At 37.3% G+C, this 20,934-nt stretch overlaps 1 protein-coding gene across 1 annotated transcript in view; it reads right to left on the reverse strand.

Annotated features, from left to right (window-relative positions):
- The window catches only part of CNTN5 (contactin 5), a 1,662,845-nt gene that overhangs the window by 323,518 nt on the left and 1,318,393 nt on the right, over window positions 1–20,934 (reverse strand). The window contains exons 12-13 of the mRNA XM_027979105.3: window positions 16,392–16,521; window positions 11,054–11,204 (exon numbers count right to left, since the gene is read on the reverse strand). Coding sequence (XP_027834906.2) covers window positions 11,054–11,204; window positions 16,392–16,521 — 281 coding nt within the window. The remainder of the gene's footprint in view (window positions 1–11,053; window positions 11,205–16,391; window positions 16,522–20,934) is intronic.

Raw genomic sequence — 20,934 nt, forward strand, 5'->3', positions numbered from 1 at the left:
CTCAAGAGTCTTCTCCAGTATCACAGTTCAAAAGCATCAATTCTTCAGTGCTCAGCTTTCTTCACAATCCAACTCTCACATCCATACATGACCACTGGAAAAACAATAGCCTTGACTAGACATACCTTTGTTGGCAAAGTAATATCTCTGCTTTTCAATATGCTATCTAGGTTGGTCATAACTTTCCTTCCAAGGGGCACGTGTCTTTTAATTTCATGGCTGCAATCACCATCTGCAGTGATTTTGGAGCCCAGAAAAATAAAGTCTGACACTGTTTCCACTGTTTCCCCATCTATTTCCTATGAAGTGATGGGACCAGACGCCATGATCTTCATTTTCTGAGTGCTGAGCTTTAAGCCAACTTTTCCACTCTCCTCTTTTACTTTCATTAAGAGGCTTTTTAGCTCCTCTTCACTTTCTGCCATAAGAGTGGTGTCATCTGCATATCTGAGGTTATTGATATTTCTCCCGGCAAGTTTGATTCCAGCTTGTGCTTCTTCCAGTCCAGAGTTTCTCATGATGTACTCTGCATAGAAGTTAAATAAGCAGGGTGACAATATACAGCCTTGATGTACTCCTTTTCCTATTTGGAACCAGTCTGTGGTTCCATGTCCAGTTCTAAACTGTTGCTTCCTGACCTGCATACAGGTTTCTCAAGAGGCAGGTTAGGTGGTCTAGTGTTCCCATCTCTTTCAGAATTTTCCACAGTTTATTGTGATCCACACAGTCAAAGGCTTTGGCATAGTCAATAAAGCAGAAATAGATGGTTTTCTGAAACTCTTTTGCTTTTTCAATGATCCAGCGGATGTTGGCAATTTGATCTCTGGTTCCTCTGCCTTTTCTAAAACCAGCTTGAACATCAGGAAGTTCATGGTTCACTTATTGCTGAAGCCTGGGTTGGAGAATTTTGAGCATTACTTTACTAGCATGTGAGATGAGTGCAATTGTGCGGTAGTCTGAGCATTCTTTGGCATTGCCTTTCTATGGGATTGGAATGCAAACTGACCTTTTCCAGTCCTGTGGCCACTGCTGAGTTTTCCAAATTTGGTGGCATATTGAGGGCAGCACTTTCACAGCATCATCTTTCAGGATTTGAAATAGCTCAACTGGTATTCTATCATCTCCACTAGCTTTGTTCATAGTGATGCTTTCTAAGGCCCACATGACTTCACATTCCAGGATGCCTGGCTCTCGGTGAGTGATCACAACATTGTGATTATCTGGGTCATGAAGATCTTTTTTGTACAGTTCTTCTGTGTATTCTTGCCACCTCTTCTTAATATCTTCTGCTTCTGTTAGGTCCATACCATTTTTGTCCTTTATCGAGACCATCTTTGCATCAAATGTTCCTTTGGTATCTCTAACTTTCTTGAAGAGATCTCTAATCTTCCCCATCTGTTGTTTTCCTCTATTTCTTTGCACTGATCGCTGAAGTAGGCTTTCTTATCTCTTGGTATTCTTTGGAACTCTGCATTCAGATGGTTATATCTTTCCTTTTCTCTTTTGCTATTCACTTTTCTTCTTTTCAAAACTATTTGTAAGGCCTCTCCAGACAGCCATTTTGCTTTTTTGCATTTCTTTTCCATGGGGATGGTCTTGATCCCTGTCTCCTGTACAATGTTAGGAACCTCCATCCATAGTTCATCAGGCACTCTATTTATCAGATCTAGTCCCTTAAATCTATTTCTCACTTTCACTCTATAATCATAAGGGGTTTGATTTAGGTGTTGAGGTTTACCAGTATGCTACAAGAAAGTAGAGGAGAGAAAGGGAAACGTTTGAGTAAAGATGAGAAAATAAAGAGTTTAATTTGGAGAATTGTGAGAGTCCATTGTAATTAAAATACTTTGGAGTTTGGTTTTTCCTTTCTTTCTTTCTTTCTTTTTTTTTTTTTTTTTATAAAGAAGGAATAAATGGGTATAGATACACGAAGAGTGAAAGATAGTTGAACAGTTTTAAGGCAAGTGTAGATTCTGAACATCATGTAGGTAGGTACACTGCACATTCTAGTCACAACCCCATTCCTAGCATCAAGCATTATAGCATGCAGGTATGTTTAAATATTAGTTGAACCACATGAAATACTTGCTCTTCATTCATTTTTAAGTGACAAAATAGAAATTTCATAGATTTCAACTTCATATCTATTAGATGGACTAATGAAAAATGTGGAAAATGTGGAGAACTTCAAATATACTCATGAATTATTATTGTATTCAGTAGAAGATTATGAGTAATTTCAGCATGTATATGACATCTTCAAAGCTGTGCTCTGAGAATATTCCTCTGGTAATGGGGAAAACCATGGCTTTTATGGGAGAGTAAGGGGAAATTTTTTTAAAAAAGAAGAAAACCCAAGAAAAATGGTTAAATGCATTCTTAAATTGGATTGAAATTTTCATTTTTGTTGATTGAAGTTTTGCTCAATAGGTTAGTTGATTGGAAGGGCAGTAAAATAAGAGAGAGATCTGTTTAAATTGGACTAAAATAAATCTTGGGTGCCAATCATACCAATTTTTCTAGAATACATCTCTAAAAGACTAGGGCAAGCAATTCAAATTGTTTCCAAAACCAAGTAGATACTCTCCTTAAAGATGTAAAAATTATAGCAGGATGGATAAGAACATCCTTACCTTTTTATATGTACAACTCAAGTCTATTTGAATTAAATGATTATAGATATATGTGATTTTAAGAAATTTAGTCCTACAAATTTTTTAGTCTATACCTTAACTTTCCTTACTAGTACATAAATTAGAAAATAGTATATAAATAATAATTATATAAAACTTGTAAAGCACAGGAAAGCACAAAATTAAAATTACCTATAATCCACCTCTTAGGGGTATTCTGTGAACAAATTTCGGGTATCTACTATATGTAGGCATAGACATAAAATTGGTATCTACTTATATTGATCTATTCCTGTCAGCTAGTCTTATTACATTTGTTTGTTTTCACATCTCGTTCTTATATTTGTGACTATAAATTAGCTTTTACGCTTTACAGATCTCTCTGCTTCTCACTCTTTTGGGCTTCCATGTTCAGAGGCCTGGCTTTGTCTACTGGTAACATTCTTAGTTTCTCTTGCCTCCCTTCACTATTTCTATCAATGTCTGAGTCCCTTCCTCAAATATTAATCTTGACACCAGTCAGCTGCCCAAGACCAAGTCAAATATATTTAGGCTTCACTAGGCCTCTAATACAAGTCATTTGGATAGAGGCAAGATGTTAGTTGATTCCTACTCTCTCATCCTTATGATATTTCAATTTCCAGGTAAACTGATTCCTGGAAAAAGCTGATTGCTTTATTTTCTCTAATTTCAAGAACCATGGATTTCATTATTTTTCCTTTATAATATTATTTAATAAAATTGTTCATTTATGAAAAACTTCAAATCTTAAAATTTATATCCTTTCCCAGCCCCTTGATGGATTCATGATCCCAAAACTTATCTTGGATTGGTGTTGATGGGAGGGAGTAGGGAGAGAAACTTCTTGCCACCTTAAACAGTAGCTTCTGTGTAGTAGAAGGATTCAAGTCAATTTGTAATGAGGCCCAAATTCTGAATTTAATGTGTATGGACACAAAGTAGAAGGTAGCAGAAGATTCCTTGTTCCCTTCATACCTTGATTTAGTTGTAGTTTCAAAGGTCTAGGATTTAACAGTCTTTTGATTATTTCTTAATTGAGCCTATTTTTACCCGATTCTTCCTAGAGGCCAAAAATGTGTTTCTCTACATTGCTTAATTTCCAATGGTCCTATGACTTTGCATTTTTTCCTCTTTTGTGTTTTGCTAAGATGTTAAAGAGAAGGTTAATCAGGAAGACCCTGTGCAGTTAGTTTTTGAGACCAGGAAGTCAGCATCCTAACCCCACCGTAAGGAGTATAAGGCCATCTCCTCCTAACCCCCTTCAGCTCAGTGGACCTCTGGAATAGCATCCCCATCCATGAGTGGCAGATAATATATTGTGTATTGTAAGCAATTCACAAGTATTACATCTTATGAAAGTAGCTATCAAACCTCGCTTCCCAAAGATTATTTTATTTCCTTTGAAAGCATAGATTTTAATTTACAAAGGAAGTCAACTAATATATTCTTGATATATGAATGCTCATTTTCTCTCATTTACAATTTCTTAGACTCTGGAAAGAAACACACACACACACACACACACACACACACACTAAAGATACCCAAGGTCTATATTGTTTTATGTTCTTAATATGTAAAAGACATTGTCACAGAGGAAACAACAAAACAGCTTGTTCATTAGCAGACACAGCATGTAGATGGAAACAGAGGGACAGAAACAAGGCCCTAATTATACCCATGAATTCCTTTTCTTCCTGAGAAAACAAAAGAAGACTTTGTTTTCCCCTCAGTAATAATGTCCTTTAGGGCTTGTGCTAAGAATATATTTTTCCATATGTCTGTGAGTCAGTATGTGAGCCTGATCATTGTTGCCTAATAAACACAACATGAATTCCCACCAGAAGTCAACTAATGGGCACTTCAAGTGCAATTTTCTGTGCGTGTTAAATGAGGGAGTTGGAAACATCGCTGTTCTGAAGCTCCTTTGGTGAGGAGGGGATTATTACAAAAGAGTTTCAGTAAGTCTTTACTTAGATTATAGTCTCATAAAAGAAAAAAAATACACTATAATACTACCCCTCCATAGGACACTTTTTATGTTTTGGGATACAGGGTTTCCTTAGCACCCATCTGAATTATAGCCCATTTTCTCTGTAAATGGTACCCACCCTCCTTGGTCTAGAAATGAAAATTGGTACTTATTACAATAATTGTAAACAATTTTTAAAACAGATATGACATATTTTATAGGTTTCAATAACAGTTTTAATATATGCAGATGGAGAATAAACAAAAAACTTGTGCCTTTGCAAAAGCAATGTATTCTTCATTTCAGCCAAGATTGTCTTTGCCCACCAAAAATATAGAAAATGAACATGTAATAATGAAGGCTTAATATTTGTGCACTGCTGGAGTGCCTCTGGGTGATTATATTTTAACAGAAGTTAATGGCCAAGTAATGGAAATAATGAGCTGAAGTGAAAATCTAATATGCGTTTGATGAGCAGAACATTCTGAATGAAAGTACACTAGAGGAGAAAATCCCTATGGACTGTTTCATGTCTTAGTACTCCTGGAACAAATTAGTTTCAGTATGAAAATGGACGTGATCGATAAAGGAACTTAAGTGGACATGTGCTGATGATTTTTTAAAGCAATGGGACAAAACCTGGAGATTCCATAAAATATATATATATATATTTTAATATATAGTTTAAAAATCTTCCTCTCTATTTCCATTACTCTCTATGTATTACACGTATATTAACACTGCCTATGATACTGATCGCAGAGCAGGTAACTATTGAGCCTACTAGTTTAAAAACTATCCTAATAATATTGAACCAAGAATAGGTAAGGTTGGTGAGAATGGCCACACCATGAAAAATGCCAATAAGTGTAGGTTTGGAGTCTGATGGATAAAGTATGCTAACATAGATTAGCAAATTTATCATATGGAAGGCACTAAAGGCTTTTTAAATGTCAGATAATAACTTAATTTAGGCATGTTTCCCCTAATTATTGGAGAAAGGATAGGAATGTGTTAAAGTTTTTCAGAACTACTGATAACAAAAATTAAGACCAGTATCCAAAGATTCAAAAGTTCAAATGACACCATCATCATCACCACCACCACCACTACTGTCCACATCAGCAGCAACAGCTTTATCAATACAGTAACATTCACTGAGCACTTACTGAATGCCATATACCAGCCAATGTATTTTACACACAAAATTTCATTTATTTCTCAGTACCTAACAGTTATGCTTATTATTTTAGATGCTAATTTTACAAAAAAATTAAGTAACCTGTTGAAAACTCATCATCTTCCCACTTTATACACTGAGTTCTACTGTTACCCACAATGTTAAACTCCTCTGTAAATTATAAATGCTACAGACTTAAAAGCAATCATCATCATTATTAACAATAATATGATTTACTGTTTGAGCAGCAGTTCATACAAATCATTTCCTGATATAGACCATTTACTCTTATAAAAAACAAATGACTATAAACAACTCACAGACTCTGACAAAATCCATTTTCTTACATATTTTAGTTGTATCACTTAGGGTCAAATGAATGAAATATTTTGTATGTATAACTTATTTGTTAATCATACTTCTAAAATTCATGTTATGTCTTAGTTATTCTTTCTAACATTTTAAAATTTGCATGCATGTTAAAGTATCTTCAATCTTGTCAGTCTCTCTGTGACTCTACGGACTGTAGCCTACAAGGCTCCTCTGTCCTTGGAGGTTCTCCAGGCATGAATACTGGAGTGGGTTGAAGTGTTCTCCTCCAGGAGATCTCCCCAATCCAAGTATCAATCCCCTGTCTCCTATGATGCCTGTACTACAGTAATACTCAAAATTCTCCAAGCCAGGCTTAAGCTATATGTGAACTGTGAACTTCTAGATGTTTAAGCTGGCTTAGAAAAGGCAGAGGATCCAGAGATCAAATTGCCAACATCTGCTGGATCATCGAAAAATCAAGAGAGTTCCAGAAAAACATCTATTTCTGCTTTATTAACTATACCAAAGCCTTTGACTGTGTGGATCACAATAAACTGTGGAAAATTCTGAAAGGGATGGGAATACCAGACCACCTGACCTGCCTCTTGAGAAACCTATATTCAGGTCAGGAAGCAACATTTAGAACTGGACATGGAACAACAGACTGGTTCCAAATATAAAAAGGAGTACATCAAGGCTATATATTGTCACCCAGCTTATTTTAACTTATATGCAGAGTACATCATGAGAAACCCTGTGCTGGAAGAAGCACAAGCTGGAATCAAGATTGCTGGGAGAAACATCAATAACCTCAGATATGCAGATGACACCACCCTTATGGCAGAAAGTGAAGAGGAACTAAAGAGCCTCTTGATGAAAGTGAAAGAGGAGAGTGAAAAAGTTGGCTTAAAGCTCAACAGTCAGAAAACGAAGATCATGGCATCTGGTCCCATCACTTCATGGGACATAGATGGGAAAACAGTGAAAACAGTGGCTGACTTTTTATTTTGGGGGGGTTCCAAAATCACCTCATATGGTGACCACAGCCATGAAATTAAAATATGCTTACTCCTTGAAAGAAAAGTTATGACCAATCTAGATAGCATATTCAAAACCAGAGACATTACTTTGCCAACAAAGGTCCGTCTAGTCAAGGCTATGGTTTTTCCTGTGGTCATGTATGGATGTGAGAGTTGGATTGTGAAGAAAGCTGAGCACTGAAGAATTGATGCTTTTGAACTGTGGTACTGGAGAAGACTCTTGAGAGTCCCTTGGACTGCAAGGAGATCCAACCAGTCCATTCTAAAGATCAGCCCTGGGTGTTCTTTGGAAGGAATGTTGCTAAAGCTGAAACTGCAGTACTTTGGCCACCTCATGTGAAGAGTTGACTCATTGGAAACGACTCTGATACTGGGAGGGATTGGGGGTAGGAGGAGAAGGAGATGATAGAGGATGAGATGGCTGGATGGCATCACTGACTCGATGGATGTGTGTTTGAGTGAACTCCAGGAGTTGGTGATGGACAAGGAGGCCTGGCCTGCTTGGATTCATGGGGTCACAGAGTCGGACACGACTGAGCGACTGAACTGAACTGAACTGAACTTGAGATTGTAGTCTTAGTGAAACTCGACACTGCCAAAAATGTTAGTAAGTTATATTTTGCAAATGTGCCTGTCAATTTTTAAGAATAAAAATACACTATTATCTTTGATATTTCTTATTAAAGTAAACAAATGTACAGATTTAAACATAGTTCAGTGTAACAAAATGTTAACTAATTGTGTCCAAATCTTACTTTTACTTAAATAAAAATACCTTTCAATATTATTGCTAAATAGCATTTTGACCAGAGGTATTGAAATATGGAAAATATTAGTGATCTTAGTTTGATGCCATAGTATTTCACTGTTAACCAAGGAGTTAGCAGTAAATAGAATAGGGAGCAAGAAAAATGGAAAATTCACAACTATGCATTTTGACTTCTGTAAAATAAAAAGTTTATTATTCTCATATTTTTGTAATAGAAATTCATTATCCCATTCCTCTTTCAGCACTTTTGATTTGACAAGAGAGATAGCACCACGCTTATTAAAAACAATGTGATATTTACAAATAGTTGATGAGGGACATTCTAAGGTGAACTGAAATAAATAAGACAAGGCTCACATGTTGTTTCCAAACATAAAACAAAGCAATGCATTTCAAATGGAATGGCTTATACTAATATGACATATATATTTTAATGATATTATGAGAAAATTTAATACATTCAAAAAAATGATCTGCTTTATTGACTATGCCAAAGCCTTTGACTCTATGGATCACAGTAAACTGTGGAAAACTCTGAAAGAGATGGGAATACCAGACCACCTGACCTGCCTCTTGAGAAACCTATATGCAGGTCAGGAAGCAACAGTTTGAGCTGGACGTGGAACAACAGACTGGTTCCAAATAGGAAAAGGAGTACGTCAAGGCTGCATGTTGTCACCCTGCTTATTTAACTTCTATGCACAGTACATAATGAGAAATGCTGGACTGGAAGAAGAACAAGCTGGAATCAAGATTGCTGGGAGACATATTAATAACCTCAGATATGCTGATGACACCACACTTATGGCAGAAAGTGAAGAGGAACTAAAAAGCCTCTTGATGAAAGTGAAAGAGGAGAGTGAAAAAGTTGGCTGACAACTCAACATTCAGGAAACGAAAATCATGGCACCTGGTCCCATCACTTCATGGGAACTAGATGGGGAAACAGTGGAAACAGTGTCAGACTTTACTTTTTGGGGCTCCAAAATCACTGCAGCTGGTGACTGCAGCCATGAAATTAAAAGACACATACCCCTTGGAAGGAAAGTTATGACCAACCTAGACAGCATATTCAAAAGCAGAGACATTACTTTGCCAACAAATGTCCGTCTAGTCAAGGCTATGGTTTTTCCAGTGGTCATGTATGGATGTGAGAGTTGGACTGTGAAGAAGGCAGAGCACCGAAGAATTGATGCTTTTGAACTGTGTTGTTGGAGACAATTCTTGAGAGTCCCTTGGACTGCAAGGAGATCCAACCAGTCCATTCTAAAGATCAGTCCTGGGTGTTCTTTGGAAGGAATGATGCTAAAGCTGAAACTCCAGTACTTTGGTCACCTCATGTGAAGAGTTGACTCATTGGAAAAGACTTTGATGCTGGGAGAGATTGGGGGCAGGAGGAGAAGGGGACGACAGGGGATGAGATGGCTGAATGGCATCATGGACTCGATGGACATAAGTCTGAGTGAACTCCAGGAGATGGTGATGGACAGGGAGGCCCTGACGTGCTGCGATTTATGGGATCGCCAAGAGTTGAGCACGACTGAGTGACTTAACTGAACTGACACAATGTAAAGTATATGTTTTTACTAGGATACTACAAAATCATTGTCTTCTGTTATAATGAAAGGTTTGTATGAGGTTTTTGTTTCTTTGTTTTCTTTTTGTTTGTTTTTTCATATTTCTGAGCAACAATCATTAAAAATTCATTTCAACCATATACAATTCAACCAAATGCAAGACTGAATTTACAGCTTGTAATTTGCTTCCCAATCTCACTTACGCTAAGAAATAATTGTGTGGTTTTTTTTTTTTTAACAAAATATCCATGATGTGAGAGATAAGTCACTTCAATCATATCCAACTCTTTGTGACCCTATGGACCATAGCCCACCAGGCTCCTCTGTCCATGGGATTCTCCAGGCAAAAATATTTGATATGGCTGCCATGCCCTCCTCCAGAGGATCTTCCCAACCCAGGGATCAAACCCATATCTCTTGCATTGCAGATGGATTCCTTACCACTGGTGCTACCTGGGAATCCCAATATCTGTGATAATCCATATCAATGCTAGGCAGCATAGATGCTTGGGCCTGACCATAATCCAATTATTTATAAATTATTTCATTAGAGACATGCAATTTAAAATATTTCTCAGATTTGAATGGGAAAAGCATATATTCCAAAGATATTTTTCAAATATGTCAAAATATTCCAAAATTACTTAAGGAATTGTTTAAATGGGCTCTAATGCTGACTTAAATTATTTTAGCTATAAGTTTACTGAGACCGAAACATAAATTAAAACTAAACTCCTTATTTTTATAGATCAAGTAAAAAAAAACGTAACCTTAAACAACATATACAACATTATTTTAACATAATAGAGGATAATATTTTATCAAACCACCATTTGCAACACCAGATAATAATGACTGGTAACGCATGGGACTTTTGAATTTGTCATACGTAGACTGTTGTGCAACTATGTGATGCTCTCATCATTTTTCCCCATTTCTAGTCCTATCCTCTGCTTTGACTTTAAGTATCAGTGACAGACCTTTATATGGTAGAAAGTTTTCTGTACATTCCTCATTTGCATATAGCAACTGAAATAATTCTATAGTATTTTTCATTAACATAATCAAAATAAAAATGAAAATTTAGATGCAAATTTCGCTTGGCAGTATTTTGTAATAAAGGGATTACCCAGGATATCAAGAATATGTTTATATTATTTTAATACTAACATTGAAATGAGAACCCATCATCTAAAAATTATTGTAGACAGCTTCTGGGTCCTTAAACCTGGAGACCCAAAATGAAAAATTAGCTAACTGAATGAAAGTGTTTGCTTTCTTTGTAAGCTGGTGAAATTCCCAGTTGGTGCTGAAATACCACAAAAACAAAGAAGTATGGCCATTTTGAGATAGAACTTTTTCCTTTATAGATCACTTGTTCTTTCCTTTATAGATCTTTTCTTAACCATTATGAAGACAAAACCATAGCTCAGTCATTTCATGAAATATGTCTCAAAATTATGTTAAGACTCATATATTTTGTCTGTATCATCTGCAACTTCAGAAAAGTCTGATATTAAAAGTTTAAATTATGAAATAGACTTCTAACCTTTTATTCTCTCTAACTGCTTTGTCTCCCTTCTTCCAAGAGATAGTTGGTTTTGGAGATCCTTGAGGTTTGCACTCTATGATGACTTCTTGGTCTTTGGGAATAATTATTGTTTTCCTCAGTTGATTCAGTGCAAAAGTGGGAGCTGAAGCTATAAAAAAGAAAAGGTTAATTCTACCAGAAGCAATGACAGTAATTTCTAATGGATGACTCACTGAGATTGGGCAATTTTATCTTTGGAATGCATTATTAATAAAATCATAGGATATCTATACATATAAAAGGCACTAATTTGAAATTTAATTTAATTATTACTTAATAGATATCTTATTGGCTGTCCTTTCCTTTAGCAGGTTCTTACTGTTGTGGGGCCTACCGAACCCGTGTCTCCCACATGGTAAGCAGGCACTTTACCATCTGAGCCACCAGGGAAGTCCACAGACAAAGGTTGTTTCAAAGAATGAGATGCTTTAATTATAACTAAACTTTAATTGTGAAAGCTTAATGATCCCCTTGGGCGAAAGGAGAAGGGGTTGAACATGGGTCTGTTTGGGCCTTCCTTTGGAAAAATTGAGGCTATGGATAAAGCAATCCTGTGTCGCCTGTTTCTAATCTCTGAGTCTTGACGCATATTTTATTTAATAACGTGCATGTGTGTGTGTGTGTATTTAGGCTCTCAATCATGTCCAATCATTGTAACACATAATTTTCCAGGCAAGAATACTGGAACAGGTTATCATTTTCTACTCCAGGGGTCTTCCTGACCGAGGCATGGAACTGGGATCTCCTGCACCTCCTGCATTGGCAGGCAGCTTGTTTAAACTGGGCCGCCTGAGAAGTCCATTTAAATAGTATACAAAACTAAATGTAGAATTTTAAGAAATACATTTTTAAGAAATTAAATCATTTAAATTTCAACTCATTGGTTGCAATTATTCACCTAAGCATGAACATTCATTAATACTTATCTTGTATTACTAGAGTTTTATTAATAGTTTTCATGTAAACTTCCCAAGACATTCCAGTAGATAACTGTGGTTAAGAATGCTGAACTAAAGTTCAGTGCAGATCAGTTGCTCAGTCGTATCCAACTATTTGTGACCCCATGGACTGCAGCATGCAAGGCTTGCTGCACCACCAAATCCTGGAGCCTACTCAAACTCATGTCAAGCCCATCAGAGATGCCATCCAAGCATCTCATCCTCTGTCATCCCCTTCTCCTCCTGCCTTCAATCTTTCCCAGAATCAAGGTCTTTTCAATGAGTCAGTTCTTCCCATCAGATGGCCAAAGTATTGGAGTTTCATCTTCAGAATCAATCCTTCCAATGAATATTCAGGACTGATTTCCTTTCGAATGAATTGATTGGATCTCCTTGTAGTCCAAGAGACTGTTAAGAGTCTTCTCCAACATCACAGTTCAAAAGCATCAATTCTTTGGTGTTCAGCTGTCTTTGTATTCCAACTCTCACACCCATACATGACTACTGGAAAAGCCATAGCTTTGACTAGACAGACCTTTGTTGGTAAAGGAAATGTCCCTGCTTTTTAATATGCTGTCTAGTTTGGTCATAGGTTTTCTTCCAAGGAGCAAGTGTCTTAATTTCATGGCTTCACTCAAAGTCTTACTGTTTCCACTATTTCCCCATCTATTTGTCATGATGTGATCGGACCAGATGCCATAATCTTTTTCTGAATGTTGACTTCTAAGCCAACTTTTTCACTCTCCTCTTTCACTTTCATCAAGAGGCTCTTTAGTTCTTCTTCACGTTCTGCCATAAGGGTGGTGTCATCTGCATATTTGAGGTTATTGATATTTCTCTCAGCAAACTTGATTTCAGCTTGTGCTTCATCCAGCCCAGCACTTTGCATAATGTACTCTGCATATAAGTTAAATAAGCAGGATGACAATACACAGCCTTGACTTACTCCTTTCCCGATTTGGAACCAGTCTGCTGTTCCATGTCCAGTTCTAACTGTTGCTTCTTGACCTGAATACATATTTCCCAGGAGTCAGGTGAGGGGGTGTGGTTATTTCCATCTCTTTAAGAATTTTCCATAGTTTGTTTTGATCCAAAAAGTCAAAGGCTTTGCTGTAGTCAATAAAGAAGAAGTAGGTGTTTTTCTGGAACTCATGTGCTTTTTCCATGATCCAACAGATGTCAGCAGTTTGATCTCTGGTTCCTCTGCTTTTCCAAGCCCAGCTTGAACATCTGGAAGTTCATGGTTCATGTATTGCTGAAGCCTGGCTTGGAGAATTTTGAGCATTACTTTACTAGTGGGTAAGATGAGTGTAATTGTGTGGTAGTTTGAGCATTCTTTGGCATAGCCTTTCTTTGGGATTGGGATGAAAACAGACCTTTTCTAATCCTGTGGCCACTGCTGAGTTTTCCAAATTTGCTGACATATTGAGTGCAGCACTTTCACAGCATCATCTTTTAGGATTTGAAATAGCTTACCTGTAATTCCATCATGTCCATTAGCTTTGTTTGTAGTGATGCTTCCTAAGGCCCACTTGACTGCATTTCAGGATGTCTGGTTCTAGGTGAGTGATCACACCATCATGATTATATGGGTCCTGAAGATCTTTTTTTGAAGATTTTTTCTGTCCTTAATTGTGCCCATCTTTGCATGAAATATTCCCTTGGTAGCTCTAAGTTTCTTGAAGAGATCTCTAGTCTTTCCCATTCTATTGTTTTCCTCTATTTCTTTGCATTGATCACTGAGGAATGTTTTCTTATCTTTCCTTGCTATTCTTTGGAACTCTGCATTCAAATGGGTATATCTTTCCTTTTCTTCTTTATCTTTAGTTTCTCTTCTTTTCTCAGCTATTTGTAAGGCTTCCTCAGTCAACCATTTTGCCATTTTGCATTTCTTTTTCTTGCGGATGGTCTTGATCCCTGACTCCTGTACAATGTCATGAACTCCGTCTATGGTTCTTTAAGCACTCTGTCTATCAGATCTATTCCCTTGAATCTATTTGTCACTTCCAGTGTATAATCGTAAGGGATTTGATTTAGGTCATACCTGAATGGTCTAGTGGTTTTCCCTACTTTCTTTAATTTAAATCTGAATTTGACAATAGGGAGTTCATAATCTCAGCCACAGTCAGCTTCCAGCCTCATTTTTGCTTACTGTATAGAGCTTCTCCTTCCTTGGCTGCAAAGAATATAATCAATCTGAATTTGGTATTGACCTTCTGGTGATGACCATGTGTAGTCTTCTCTTGTGTTGTTGGAAGAGGGTATTTGCTATGACTAGTGCATTCTCTTGGCAAAACTCTGTTAGCCTTCGCCCTGCTTCACTCTGTACTTCAAGGTCAAATTTGCCCATTACTCCAGGTATTTATTGACTTCCTTCTTTTGCATTCCAGTCCCCTATAAAGAAAAGGACATCGTTTTGGAGAGTTTGTTTGTTCTAGAAGGTCCTGTGGTTCTTCATTGAACCATTCTTCAGCATTAGTGGTTGGGGTATAGACATATTACTGTGATATTGAGTGGTTTGCCTTGGAAACAAACAGAGATGATTCTGTCATTTTTCAGATTGCATCCAAGTACTGCACTTCAGACTCTTTTGTTGACTATGATGGGTACTCTGTTTCTTCTAAAGGATTCTTACCCACAGTTTTAGATATAATGGTCATCTGAGTTAAATTCACTAATTCCAGTCCATTTTAGTTCACTGATTCCTAAAATGCTGAAGTAAAGGATATGTGAAAAAACAAACAAATGAAAAAAGAGACACCTTTATATCTAAAAGAGAAACTGGAAAATATCTCTACAAGTTTACTGTATCGTAAATATTTATTTATGCCAATCTGACAATCTTATGAATATTTCATTTGTGTTTTATGTTCATTACATAGAAGTATAGCATAGTTATACTTAGCACATAACACATAACATTAAAACATATCTAATGTTTTAGCATAGCATATCAGTCAGTCAAGTCGCTCAGTCATGTCTGACTCTTTGCGACCCCATGGACTGTAGCCTACCAAGCTCCTCTGTCCATGGGATTTTCCAGGCAACAGTACTGGAGTGGATTGCCATTTCCTTCTCCAGGGGATCTTCCCGACCCAGGGATCGAACCCGGATCTCCCGCATTGTAGACAAACGCTTTACCGTCTGAGCCACACAAACAGAAAAAGGTACCAACTGAGATGAGTTAAGAAATCGAAATAAAAGTTTAGGAATTTATAGAAAGATAACATATTTGGTTGCCTACTGGAGATATACCTTATTAACGGTAATTTTGAAAATATATTTTTGAATAAGAAAGGGACCCATTTGAGAGTGTTTCTGGATAAACCATTGATTAGGTGAGTGCTGAAGCAGTTTTTAAATTCAGAAATACAGGTGTATGAGTTAACAGGAAAGTAGATATTTTTTGATTGGTTAGGATGCAATACACTGAAACATGGACTTCTGTATCAACATTGGATGGATTTGTTATAGTGTGAAAAAATTTCAAATGTAAACATTCATAATTCAAGTTGATTTATGGTGTATTATATTTAACTGATATATGAAAGGCACATTTTCAGATTCCAAGAGCTTGGGTGTTTCTGTTAATGTGCTTTGGGTCAGTGGGAAGTACAAAGCACAATCAGGCTTTCGCCCACTTTTGAGAAATGGTGTGTTAAGATCATCTAAGTCTCTCTCTTTGTATTATAATTATCCCAGAACCAAAATTTAGAAAATCTTGAGAGTGAGAAAAAGGAAAATCAATTCCAGTGACCTAAAGAGGCTCAATCTGGTAGTCTATTCCCTGAATTGAATTTTTCTTGTAGTAGAGTGTGAATTAGTGCTAGTGTTCTGGTTATATTACAGAATGTAACCCTATGAACTTACTGTGCCTGGCTTTAGGAGGGGTCTCATCAACCTGTTAAGGTGATAACATCCCTTTGACAGAGAATGCTTTCTTGGGAGTCCTGCCTTGCAGGAGTCACATACCTACTGGTAGGTAGGAGCAGCTTGGGAAAATATTAAGCATCGCTATGTTGATAACCTACATTCTGATCCTCTACCCTTATGACAATTTTCCTTGAAAGTTAGCATACTTTTCTTATGTGATTTTTTAAAGCCATAGAAAAGATATAGTGTGTAAATCTGTTAGGATTAAAACTAAAATTAAAGAAAATAAAAGTTATGGGACAAACTGTATGCCATATAACCTTATCTCCCAAAATTTAAAAAGTACATTCAGCAAGGCATATTATTTCTTTTCAAAAGATAAAATAGGTTTTTACAATCACATGATAAACCTTCAGTATAGTAAGAATTAGAGCAAGAAAAGAAGCCACATTTCTTTCCTATTTATTTAGTTAGAAACTGCATACCTAAAATCTTCAGCTCAGCACTTGCATAAATGGTTCCATATTTATTTTCGGCCAAACACTGATACATTCCAGCATCTGATTGATTCACGTTGTGGATCATCAATACTCCATTAACCATCTCAACCCTACTCTGTAATGGAATAAGAAAAATAGATATAGAAATTGAATGTTTCACACATATTTTGCAGTTACTCTTTCCTAGATTAAAAAAAAAAAAGCGCCTCCAACTTTGAAACCCCATGGACTATAGCCCTCCGACTCCTCTCCACGTAATTCTCCAGGCAAGAATACTGGAGTATGTAGCTACTCCCATCAGGGGATCTTCCTGACCCAGGCACTGAAGCTGGGTCTCCTGCATTGCAGACAGATCCTTTACCATCTGAGTCAACAGGAAGCCCTCACAATTAATACAGTTGAACACTATTTCAACTTAGAAAAACAAATTTACTATACATTATTCTAATGCAAAATATAGCTATGTCGATCAGAAAAGAAATTATAACTATATCTTCTTATAGTCATTTTTATGAATTTTGCTTTTGATTATATTTTAAAATAAGATGTTTTTGTTTGGTATACTGGTTAAGCTTATGAAATACAGTCATCAGATAATGCTTTTATTGAATTTATTTTACAAATAAGAAGCTGGAGTTCAAATGTAGAAAGGATTGAGACTGCAGATATGTAGGATCAAGATTAAATACAGTCCACTAAATTTCAAGAATCTCTTTATTATATTGATCTAGTCAGGTGTTTGTCTTTTCTCTCACTTCCCAGCACAATGACATAGATTTGAAAAAAATAAAAAGCTGTCCTATAACTGGAATCTTTATAAAACTTTTGGTCAGAAAATGTAAATTTCATTATCAGATGAAATAATACAGAAGACAGAAAATTAAGCACATGCAGACTGAGGTAAACTGAGGCCAAGAGCACACTTTAAAAACAAATTTTTAATTTAAAATGTTGTATAACAATCAGATATCTTATCTATTTGACATTAGGTAAATCACTCTTTTAATTTTAGTGAGCAGTGCTTTGCTTACCTATCAACAGGGATGTCCAGTAATTTGACATCATTTTTAAAATGAACCCATTCATTCATCTGCCAGTGGAATTTACTGGGTTGATGAGAATAGACAATATAACCAGCACAGGACCCTTCCCAAGGTTTATGTGATATCCCAAGAAGATTAGAGAGACAGGTAATAAGCCAATGTCCCAGGATTCCTGCTCCCTCCCTCTCAGTTTTCTTTAACAGTTCTCCTACTCTTTTTATTTGTGTTGGTCTTTTTCTATAACTGTGCTTTGGCCTTAGTGATTTTAGGATAAAGGAATAATGGAGTTGGATGTGACTGTGGGGGTGATATGATCCAATTTTTTGATTTTACAAAAGGGTAAATCAAGATCCAAAAGGGCAAACTACAGAAACAAGATCCTTTGAAAATGGCAGAACTTGAGGAGAAACTGTGTTTGGAATTTCAATTTACACACTTTCCCTCCCTTTTGTCCATAGGTAATTAACAATTTCCCCTTGGCCTTAAAAGGGATACAACAAGGGAAAAGTGAAATTATAATAATTATTCTGATATTAAGTGGTGATTTATTTTCAAATCTGGTACTTATTAAGTTGTTTTAAAAACACTTACTAGAGTTACCAAAAAGCAATTTAAGTCTATATTAGAAAGATGTCATGGAAAGAAACTGCCTAGGACACAGAAGACTAAGATTCTCTCCCAATCATGTATCTTACTATATATGTGATCTTATAACAGGAACGAAAGTGGCAGGGCACAACTTTTGAAAGAAGAACATAATCCAGTTCAGCTCAGTTCAGTTCAGTCACTCAGTCATGTCCTACTCTTTGCAACCCCATGGACTGCAGCATTCCAAACTTCCTTGTCCATCAAAAACTCCTAGAGCTTCCTCAAACTCAAGTCCATCGAGTTGGGGATGCCATCCAACCATCTCATCTTTTGTCGCCCCCTTCTCTTCCTGCCTTCAAACTTTCCCAATATCAGAGTTTTTCCAAAGGAGTCAGTACTTCATATCAGATGACCAACGTATTAGAGCTTCAGCTTCAATGTCAATCCTAACAATGAATAGTCAGAACTGATTTCTTTAGGATTGACTCTTTGAAACTCCGTGCACTCTCTAGAGTGCACTCTCTCTAAGGCACTCTCAAGAGTCTTCTCCAAGACAACAGTTCAAAAGCATCAATTTGATGCTTTTGGCATAGCCCAAGGAGTGCTTCTTCAGCACTCAGCTTTATTCACAGTCCAACACTCACATCCATACATGACCACTGGAAAAACCATAGCCTTGACTAGACGGACCTTTGTTGGCAAAGTAATGTCTCTGTTTTTCAATATGCTGTCTAGGTTAGTCATAACTTTCCTTCCAAGGAGCAAGCATCTTTGAATTTCATGGCTGCAATCACCATCTACAGTGATTTTGAAGCCCCAAAAGATAAAGCCTGAGACTGTTTCCACTGTTTCCCCATCTATTTCCCATGAAGTGATGGGACCAGATGCCACAGTCTTAGCTTTCTAAATGTTGAGCTTTAAGCCAACTTTTTCACTCTCCTCTTTCACTTTCATCAAGGGGCTTTTTAGTTCCTCTTCACTTTCTGCCATAGGGTAGTGTCATCTGCATATCTGAGGATATTGATATTTCTCCTGGCAAGCTTGATTCCAACTTCTGCTTTTTCCAGCCCAGTGTTTCTCATGATGTACTCTGCATATAAGTTAAATAAGCAGATTGACAATATACAGCCTTGACGTACTCCTTTTCCTATTTGGAACCAGTCTGTTGTTCCATGTCCAGTTTTAACTGTTGCTTCCTGACCTGCATATAGGTTTCTCAAGAGACAGGTCAGGTGGTCTGGTATTCCCATCTCTTTCAGAATTTTCCACAGTTTATTGTGATTCAAACACTCAAAGGCTTTGGTATAGTCAATAAATCAGAAATAGATGTTTCTCTGGAACTCTCTTGGTTTTTCAATGATCCAGCAGATGTTGACAATTTGATCTCTGGTTCCTCTGTCTTTCCTAAAACCAGCTTGAATATCTGGAAGTTCATGCTTCACATATAGCTGAAGCCTGGCTTGGAGAATTTTGAGCATTACTTTACTAGCATGTGAGATGAGTGCAATTATGTGGTAGTTTGAGCATTCTTTGGCATTGCCTTTCTTTGGGATTGGAATGCAAATTGACCTTTTCCAATCCTGTGGCCGCTGCTGAGTTTTCCAAATTTGGGGGCATATTGAGTGCAGCACTTTCACAGCATCATCTTTCAGGATTTGAAACAGCTCAACTGGAATTCCATCACCTCCACTAGCTTTGTTTGCAGTGATGCTTTCTAAGGCCCACTTGACTTCACATTTTAGAATGTCTGTCTCTCAGTGAGTGATCACACCATCATGATTATCTGGGTCATGTATGGATGTGAGAGTTGGACTGTGAAGAAAGCTGAGCACTGAAGAATTGATGCTGTTGAACTGTAGTGTTGGAGAAGACTCTTGAGAGTCCCTGTGACTGCAAGGAGATCCAACCAGTCCATTCTAAAGGAGCTCAGACCTGGGAGTTCATTGGAAGGACGGATGCTAAAGCTGAAACTCCAATATTTTGGCCATCTCATGTGAAGAGTTGACTCATTGGAGAAGACTCTGATGCTGGGAAGGATTACAGGCAGGAGGAGAAGGGAAGACAGAAGATGAGATGGCTGGGTGGCATCACTGACTCGATGGGCAAGAGTTTGGGTGAACTCTGGGAGTTGGTGATGGACAAGGAGGCCTGGCATGCTGCAATTCATGGGGTCTCAAAGAGTCGGACATGACTGAGTGACTGAACTGAAGTGAAGTCGTGCTTGCATGGGACCTTTTGAAGGAAGTCCCCATTGTCTTCATTACCTCCACCATAATTTGGCCTCATGTCAAATAACAGGGAGGGAACACAGCCCTGCTCTTCAACAGAAAATTGGATTAAAGATTTACTGAGCATGACCCCCCCCCATCAGAACAAAACCCAGTTTCTCCTTCAGTCAGTCTCTCCCATCCAGAGGCTTCTATAAACCTTGAAAGACTGAAGACCACAGTAAAAGAAAAGTAATGAATCTGATCACATGGACCACAACCTTTTCTAACTCAATGAAACTGTTAGCCATTCTGTGTAGGGCCACCCAAGACGGATGGGTCATAGTGGAGAGTTCTGACAAAATGTGATACACTGAAGAAGGGAATGGCAAAACACTTCAGTATTCTTGCCTAGAGAACCCCCGGAAAAGTATGAAAAGTCAAAATGATAGGACACTGAAAGATGAACTCATCAGATTGGTAGGTGCCCATTATGCTATTGGAGATCAATGGAGAATATCTCCAGAAAGAATGAACAGAGGGAGCTAAAGCAAAAACAACACCCAGTTGTGAATGTGACTGATGATGAAAGGAAAATCCAATGCTGAAAAGAGTAATATTGCATAGGAAACTGGAATGTTAGGTCCATGAACCAGGGCAAATTGGAAGTGGTCAAACAGGAGATAGCAA

The sequence above is a fragment of the Ovis aries genome, chromosome 15, assembly GCF_016772045.2.
Source record: "Ovis aries strain OAR_USU_Benz2616 breed Rambouillet chromosome 15, ARS-UI_Ramb_v3.0, whole genome shotgun sequence".
Classification (NCBI taxonomy): domain Eukaryota; kingdom Metazoa; phylum Chordata; class Mammalia; order Artiodactyla; family Bovidae; genus Ovis; species Ovis aries.